Source organism: Pinus tabuliformis, chromosome Q (genome assembly GCF_031772625.1).
Source record: "Pinus tabuliformis cultivar Carrire ecotype Pingquan chromosome Q, CPIR1, whole genome shotgun sequence".
Lineage (NCBI taxonomy): Eukaryota > Viridiplantae > Streptophyta > Pinopsida > Pinales > Pinaceae > Pinus > Pinus tabuliformis.
This window is the reverse complement of record NC_142296.1, coordinates 3661084-3670520: the sequence shown is the minus strand read 5'-3', so window position 1 is coordinate 3670520 and position 9437 is coordinate 3661084. Positions and strand designations below refer to the sequence as shown.

Below are 9437 nucleotides of genomic sequence, written 5' to 3'. Positions count from 1 at the left end.
AGTCCTCCAAGACAAGCACCATCCTCCAAAGAAGAAGATTGCTAACAAATGATGAATAAAAGTCATATAACTGTCAAGTCGGCTCATAAAAGATGACACAATGGTTCAGTGGTCCTGTCAGCTTATTTATGGAACCTAACTACTATATATATGCGTGGAAGGTATCCTCATTATAGGTAGAAAATATTGCGGATGTATTTGAAGTTTCAGTGTTGATTACAGTAAGTAATCACAGTCTCAAAGATCTTGCATACCTCTCAGAAATCTTGGTCAAGTTCAGTGTTAGAAGAATCTCGAATGAAGGAGTATTACAGTGTCTCGGTTGGAGTAAGATACCATGACTTTCAGATGGGTATGACAGGGGATACACTCTCTCATAGTGTCAGCATAATTGTGATCTTGGTGCTAGAAGAATATAGTTACAATCTTGGTGAAGACATCAGTAAGAGAGACACAATCACGTTCTTGACATAACTATTATGATAAGAACCTTGGTGATCCTACAATAATGTTCTCTGTCTCGGCATACATTCTAAGTAACAATTATACTCTCATGGAAGTAATGATGTAAACATTATCATGATCTTGATGAAGACAAGGTGAGTATAAATATCTAGTTGACATGGGGATGATCTCAGTAAAAGTGTGGAAATCATCTAAATGAAGGTGCAACAATGGTACTATTGTAATGATGACCTTAGTGAAGCAGCAGTGAAGAAGATGATTTCAATAGTAACAAAGAAGATGATTTGTGTCTTGGTCTTGGAGTGGCATAGATAGTCAAGGGTCATGGTCTTGGTGTTCGTCAATTAGAATCTCTATAAGAAGAATTATGTGCGGGTTTTCCTTTCCAAGAGGGAGAGGTTCTGGCCCTGGAAAAATGCCAACATCTTGTGTTCTTTTCTCTCTTTTTTTTACAGCTACTTGAATCCATCAAGAGATTCATAGGATTCATATGATATCACTCAAAAGTCCTCTCATACCTAAATAGAAAAAGAGGAGACATAAAGAGAGATATATGAAATTTTAGATATACTCTCTGAAATTAAAGTAAAGAAGGTCACTTACACCTATACAATATTAAAGGTATCAAAGAATGAAGGAATAACTTCATTAATATCTAGGAAAGATGATAAGAAGGTAGTCATCATTGATGAGCAAGGTAACAAATATCAGTGAACAAAGAAGGTTACCTCACCCGACAATTTGTGGTCTCTATGCTAGATAGAGAAAGACAAGTTGCAATATATAGTATTAAAGGATAAAAGAATCCAACCTTGTGCAAAAAGGAAAGGAAAGGTTGGTACTCAAGTAAAGAAAAAGAAAAATAAGTATAATTAAGATTCAATGCTATAGAAATATTTTGGAAGCTCATATTACTGAAAGATGGAGGAAGTTGAAGAAAAGGGCTAAGGAAAGAGGGAGTAGCAAATCTCTCCTATGGGTGAGATAGTATCCCTCACAAAAGGGTCCTATCATAAGATCCTAAATCTTGTGTTATAAGATATGAAAATGATAATAAGATGCATCATGGAAGCATTAGAAACAAGAGCTCGTAACATCTCCATAAGGATCATGAAGGACAAAAATCCATGGCAGACAACATGTAGGATATATAGCTCTTGGGAACCTCAGTGGACATTGAAGGAAATAAATGAGTCATCTAAGGCTCATCATACATCAAGTTAAAAAGGAAATATCTTCCAGTTGGGGATATACAAGATCCTCAAAATTATCTGATGGAATCCTCATCGTAGGATTCACTAATCTAGATAGGAAGCAAGTGTTTCAATAAGAACTCCAACGTATGGAATCCATGAGATGATGATATGACATGAAATAGATAAAGGGATTGAAGATCTTTCCAATCAAGGAAGTTGTTGGAAGAAGCCTCGATGACTTGAAGGTAAAATAAGGTATATATGCTTGTGTGTAATATTATAATGTCATGTCATATGGTTGCATGTAATATGGATCTTTGCTTCTATCTTAAGAAGCATGATCAAGAGAAAAAGGATCTCTTCCTCTGAAAAGTTGTAGGAAGGCATAAGTCACACTAGATAAAATCAACATAATATGTCCTCATATGAAGTATGAGGTGATTGACTACAATAAATAAAATCAGATTGAAAGATATGAAATGTGTGAGGAAGGAAGAGATCATGAGATATGCGACCATGATGAAGGAAATCAACATCCAAAAGGCCAAGAAGATTTGACTAGGAAATCTCCTAGAAAGATATGAAGACTCTGATGAAAGTCTGAAAAGAATGAAGACCCTTGATAATGGATATATTTGGGAGATGTCCCAACATGTACACCGGATCTTGATACCTACATAAATATGTCATGATGAAGAGCTATCTTGTAAGGTATTATTTGATGTAATATGATGTTTTGATTTCTTGAATAATATCTGGATAATGCAGGGCTACTTGAACAAGACTTGTAAGTACAAGTGCAACCAACATTCATGCGATGGATGGAAACTCCTAAAAGAAGCATGGAGAGAAAAGAAGTAGCCATATGAAGAAGGTTCCAGATATGTACCAAGAAGGCCACTTTCCATGAAGAAATGAATGACATGACGGAATAAGAAGGAAAGTGATCGATGGTTGTTTCCCTACAAGGAAGAAGCTCAACTAAATTTCATGAAATCAAGGAGAGAAGTTGATGAAGCAGCTAAAGGACCCACAAAGAAAAAAAATTGTTGATATATATAAGAGTCCCTAGCTAAGAGGGAGCTCTGACAGGTCCTTAATCAAGAGGGAGTTTGAATTAAGATCACCCCTGATTACAAAGGAGTGACAATTGTGTTTTTCCATGTCATGTGTCATGCACTAGACCAGGGCAAACAACCGTAAGACTAGATGAAGGCCATGAATGGAAATGTAGACACATAATAGACACAACATTCTTTTATTCACTTGGGAAGAAAGAATGGGAGGATTGGGTAGGGAATCCAAGACAAGAGTAGGCAAGGGGACCAATATTCTTTGCGGGTTGGGAACCCAAGATAAGAATAGTCCTAGAAGGTCATACTCAGTGAACACCTAGGTGGGTATGTACCTTGAGAGACAATGATGAAGGTGTTTATAAATCATTGGTCTCGCTAGCATTGTAGCTCATGGTCTCGTGGAGAGATGGAGTTGTTAGTCAAGGCATTGCACTATGAGAATGTTGGTTGATATGATGCTATAGAGATGGGATTACCAATCTGATTCTTCTTATGAGGAATTCTTCAGATTGAGAATAAGCAAGTACCATTGTAAATACCTCTCTTCTTAAGAGGGAGTGTTGAATAAAAGTGTAACTAGGTTCGGTATTTTTAAATGTAATTTTAATCTTTGTACTAGTCAAGAGAAAGAAAAATAATTTTTGTAAATTATTTGAATGAGTTTCTTGCTCATACCATAGGTCTAGGAAAGTCAAAGAATCAAAGTCATGTTAAAGAGCTCTTCTTGAACATGAATATGGGCCGACTTAGTGCCAAGTAGTCCTCCAAGACAAGCACCATCCTCACAAATAGTTATCAAGTCAAGAAGAATCTCACTAACCACATGTGCCCTAAATTCTTCAACATTCCAAAGTATGGGCTCTCGATCAAATTATGGAGAAGCAAATTTTCTAGCCCATTGATCTGGAGAAGCTTTTGCAGTGTTTTCTCTCATTAAATTGTTGTCGAGGCCTTTACAGATATTTGGGGAGCCATCCTCCATGGTACCAAAAATCCCTTGAGGCTTGATTTCTTACCCATGTGGTCAGATTTAGCTGGAGAAAAATTGGAGATTCTCAAGTAGAATACACAGAGAATCCAACCTGAGCCAACAGAAAGAGCTTCTATTTGGAGGAGAGCAGTTGGGTGGCTTTATTGTCTTGGGATTTGTTGCCTTCTTTATTTAAGAATTTTTTTTTATCACTTTTTGGTTAAGGTTTTTAGTGAAATATGAAGAACCAATCATATAGAATAGAGTAACAACCAAAACCCTAACTCGAGGAGATGTAACAGCAAGAGTTTATGGGCTTCGTTGGGGTGGAGTTGGACAGCCAACTTCTCGGGGTCGCGACTTGGTCATATTATCTCCGTTTGATGTGCACGATAACCTCTTGCAAAGATCTCTCGAAGGACTACGATGGAAAAGACGATTTTAAATAAAAATTCACTAGTGGTAGATTTCCAAAAAAACATCGTTTAGAGACTCAAAATGGCTCCGGAAGTTTAGGACCCCAAAAACTGCTAAAAAATAGTATATATATATATATATATATATGACTCCAAATATATATGTGTATCATGGGATGAAATTAATTTTTATCCGAACAAAAATAGTAAAAATCTACATACTTGAAATGACAATTGGCAATTAATTTTTTCAACGATTTTTTGAAGTATATGCAAATGATACACCGACCTTTCGCTCGCAGTACATATAAATTTCGTTCTGCCCCTGCTCTACATGATTAGGTGATGGGTGAGCAGATTAGGTAAGGCATCACAGTCAACATGTTGGAGAAACCAACAAAAAAAGGGTATCCTGCGTGGGCGTAAAACCTCTATATAAACTGAACGGTAGTGAAGGGTTCCACCGTATAGAGTTTGGTTCGTCAAATTTTATTTGTCCATTGAGGTAGCAGCAATGGATTTAATATCTGTCTTACCGTCGGCTTCCAAATCGTGTGTGTGCCTGCACAAACCCTTGAGTAGTTGTACTCATAAGCTTAAGCCTTTCTGCAAAACAATCCGGATTCTTGGAATGCCGAGGCGATGGAAATTTGCCAGGCCGTCCATGAGTCTGAGTACCGTACATGCATCTGATGATGATATACAAAGACGCACGGGCGGTTATCATTCCAACCTCTGGAACGATGATGTCATACAGTTTCTGTCAACGCCTTATGGGGTAATTCGCTTTATATCTCTGCTACTTGTGCATAATATTTTGATCCTTAATTAGAATACATACAATAATATTATTATCTCCTCCGATTTACATATGCTTAGGAACTCGCTTACCGTGAACGTGCTGAGAGACTGATTGATGAAGTAAGGAACATATTCAGTTCGATGTCATTGGAAGATGGAGAATTCAGTGATCTGATCATTCAACGCCTTTGGATGGTCGATAACGTTGAACGTTTGGGGATCGATAGGCATTTCAAAAATGAGATCAAATCAGCCCTGATTATTTATTAATGTTTTGCATATGGAATACACTTAATTATTTTATTTAATTAATGATTATTAATGTTTTGCATGAGGTCATTCACTGTAACGGTACCTTTATTTATTAATGTTTTGCATATGGAATACATTTAATTATTTCATATGGAATATGGTAAATCATATTGGTTTGGTTAGATTCCTTTTTTTTTTTTAAACCTAGTAAATTATATTAATGGTGTTAGAGATTTTCAAAATAACACTGTATTGCCCGTTACTAAACTGAACATACTGTACTGAACTGAACTGAACATGATGTTTGGAGTGCAGTTACTGGAGCGAAAAAGGCATTGGATGTGGGACAAAAAGTATTATTACTAATCTCAATTCAACTGCCTTGGGCTTTCGAACTCTTCGATTACACGGATACCCTGTTTCTGCAGGTATTTACTCACGTCGCAGTGGAAATATTGTGATCTTGTAACATTAATTTTAATGTTTTTGGAAAATAGTTTCGATAAATCATTGTTTTTACTGATTAATTTCAAGTAATTGTATCTTTTATTAAACTACTTAAATCTTAGTGAACATTAATAATCATTCACTTTTTATTGAACGTCCATAACTAATTTTATTTTATTTTTATTTCAGACGTTTTGAAACATTTCAGAAACCAAATTGGGCAGTTTGTATCATGTCCCAGTGAGACAGAGGAAGAGATAAGAAGCATTGTCAATTTATATCGGGCTTCCCTCATTGCCTTTCCCGGTGAGAAAGTTATGGAAGAGGCAGAAAGCTTCTCAGAGAAATATTTAAAGGAAACTCTGCAAAAGATTCCGGACTGCAGTCTTTCACGAGAGGTGATCACTATTATTAATATTAATATTATATACCTGCTCATTGATTCACACATGAGACCACTTTTGTTTGTTTCGTTATATCTTTTACTGTTTCAATTTGCAGATAGGGGACGTTTTGGAACATGGTTGGCACACAAATTTGCCGCGATTCGAAGCAAGGAATTACATCGACGTCTTCGGACAGGACACTAAGAATATGTATGGCTAGTTGACTGTTTGATAATGTTTTGCTAAATTTTTTATTATTTTATTTTCGATGTATGTATTTTTAACGGATACAGGGAGTCAAATAGGAAGACGGAGAAACTCTTGGAACTTGCGAAACTGGAGTTCAACATCTTTCAATCCATACAGAAGACAGAGTTAGAGTCCCTCTTGAGGTGATGCGAAATGTGTGGATGAATATCTTCCTTACAATGGAAAAGAAGAAATGGATTGAGTAGTCCAATAAAGTAAAATCCGTGAAATTTGCATGTGCAGATGGTGGAATGATTCAGGTTCACCTCAGATTACCTTCACTCGACATCGCCACGTGGAGTACTACACTTTGGCTTCCTGCATCGCGTTTGAGCCTCAACATTCTGGATTCAGACTCGGCTTTGCGAAAACGTGTCATGTTCTCACTGTTGTCGACGATATGTACGACCTCTTCGGAACAGTTGATGAGCTCAAACTTTTCACAGCCGCAATTAAGAGGTGGTGATGATGAATCCAAAGAATTTTAGAAGAATATTTGCTTGCTTCTGCATTCACCCACTTGACCAATATTTGTGTGTATAATGACCAGATGGGATCCGTCCGCCACAGATTGCCTTCCACAATATATGAAAGGAATTTACATGATGGTTTACAACACCGTAAATGAAATGTCTGCGGAGGCACAGAAGGCTCAAGGCCGAGACACTCTCAACTATGCTCGACAGGCTGTATGGCCGCATACATTTATTTCCGGACCCGAAACAAACATTTCTTTATTTTTTCACTCGGTAGTTATTACTGAATTTGCCTCTGTTTGCGTGTGTGCAGTGGGAGGATTATCTTGATTCGTATATGCAAGAAGCAAAGTGGATCGCCACTGGTTATCTGCCAACGTTCGAGGAATACTTGGAGAACGGGAAAGTTAGCTCTGGTCATCGCGTATCGGCATTGCAACCCATGCTGACGATGGACATCCCCTTTCCTCCTCACATCCTCAAGGAAGTTGACTTTCCATCCAACCTCAATGACTTGGCATGTGCCATACTTCGATTACGAGGTGATACCCGATGTTATCAGGTAACGTGGTATTCTCATGTGATCCTAAATTTTGAGAATATTTTGAAATTTGATAGATTAGAATCAAGTTTAATGATTTGGTATGTATTATTTTTAGATTAAAAAGTGATAAGTGATATTATTAGGTAATGTGGTTGTTAAATGTTATTAGGTAAAATGGTTGTTATATATTTTAATAATAAATTTTGAAAATATTTTGAAATTTGATAAATAAAAATAAAGTTGAAATTAAAATCAATTATTTTAATATTTAGAATAAATTAGCGAGGGTCCAACCTTTTTCCACCCTTCTTCTACCTATGAATTTCCAGAAAATTTAAAACAATTACCATAAATCTTTATTAAAAGCTACGGTTAATTTTTGTTTTGGTTTTAAACTGTATAGTAATTGTATGGGCATGGTGATCACAGGCGGACAGGGCTCGTGGAGAAGAAGCCTCGTGTATATCTTGTTATATGAAAGACAATCCTGGAGCAACAGAGGAAGATGCTCTTAATCATCTCAACGTCATGATCAGTGGCGTAATTAAAGAATTAAATTGGGAGCTTCTCAAACCCGACAGCAGTGTGCCCATTTCTTCCAAGAAAATTAATTTTGACATTACCAGAGCTTTCCATTACGGTTACAAATACCGAGATGGCTACAGCGTTTCCAGCATTGAAACAAAGAGTTTCGTGATGAGAACCCTCCTTGAACCTGTGCCTTTATAACCAAATCTAGAATTTACAAGAAGTTGATACTCTGTTTAGGTTAGCTAACTTAGGTCTATGATTTTACTGTTCAAGCTATGTTGTGGGTAAGATATCACAACTGCATGTATCTCAGTGGTTATTGTTTCCCATAACCTTCTCCCAGATTTACAGTATTGATATGCAGGTCATTATATAAAACTGTGTCATTATGTCGTTAAATTTGTAGGTGTAATTCTTGAGTTTGTCTTTGAAAGCCGTGGAGTCTGAGGGGAGCACAACAGATTACAAGTAGTAATAAACTTAAATAATTACATATTTAATAAGAGTGAACATTACAACGTTGAAATTATATTTTTAATATAAGAGAAATAAATTTTGTCTAAATTTTATAGTTACTTTTTAATATCAAGATTAAAATTTGGATATTGTCTTAAAAGTTTTGATATACTTTATTATATATTTTTTTTTTTTATTATAATAAAAAATTTAAATTATTGTAATTTTAATAAATTAAATATAATAAATTTTTTTAATATAGCTCACAACTTATTTTATAATTGGTATTAAATAGCGTTACTTTCTAATTTGGTATTAAATAATGTTGAACAAAGAGTTTTAGAGAAAAGATTTATTTTTTTATTATAAAAGATAGTGTGTAATCATTAACTATTAAGAAAAAAATTCCATCATAGAGGTGCCAAACCCAGTAGAAATAACATTAGAAAAGAAGAACATCTTGTCTCTTATCTTGAAAGCTGATAAAGGTGGGGTTATTGTGGTAATGAATCTGAAGGTTATGACATGAAAATGATTGAGCATCTAAATGAAAGTGTAGAATATGAAATGCCCTTCTTTCAGCGAGTTGATAAGCCAACATAACTATGAAGAAAAGTACATATATAAAAAAATGAAACAAATAAAACACAGTTACGGTGTCACATAAACCTGCTGTAAATCTCATATATCATTAAACCATTAATTACATTCTTATATAGTAAAATTATTCGTAATATGATTATCAATCAACTATGAAACAAATCTACTGACACTACCAATCTTCTAGCACTCTTCTAATTTTGAGCACTAACCTTCCTAATAATTTGCTGCACAGAGAATACAAAATCTGCTGACTAAATTGTCAGCAATTTACATAACAAATTAAGCATTATTCCCAATGCTTCCCCTTAATGATTAATGAGGATTTACTATCTTATCTCGTAGTGCCAAAAATTGAGCTTTTGCAACTGCTTTGGTGAAGGTATCTGCTAGGTGATGCTGAGTATTTATATGCTTCAATTCAATGTCCTTCTTCTGCACCAAATATCTAATGAAGTGATATTTCATGTCAAAATGCTTTGTCTTGCTGTGATGAACTGGATTCTCTGCTAACTTGATGGCACTTACATTATCAAAATAAATCACTGTAGGCTGAATTTGTTTTTGTCCAA

The 9437-nt window shown here is 35.5% G+C and overlaps 1 protein-coding gene across 1 annotated transcript; it reads left to right on the top strand.

The window, feature by feature from the left end:
- The first annotated feature begins 4594 nt into the window (after window positions 1-4594).
- LOC149217985 ((-)-alpha-pinene synthase 1, chloroplastic-like) lies at window positions 4595-8181 on the top strand. The gene is made up of 10 exons (XM_089383706.1): window positions 4595-4901; window positions 5003-5193; window positions 5489-5604; window positions 5813-6021; window positions 6125-6219; window positions 6303-6401; window positions 6502-6717; window positions 6809-6947; window positions 7048-7296; window positions 7708-8181. The coding sequence occupies exons 1-10, from the start codon at window positions 4638-4640 to the stop codon at window positions 8005-8007; spliced, it is 1878 nt and encodes a 625-aa protein (XP_089239832.1). The 5' UTR covers window positions 4595-4637; the 3' UTR covers window positions 8008-8181.
- The last annotated feature ends 1256 nt before the right edge of the window (window positions 8182-9437 follow it).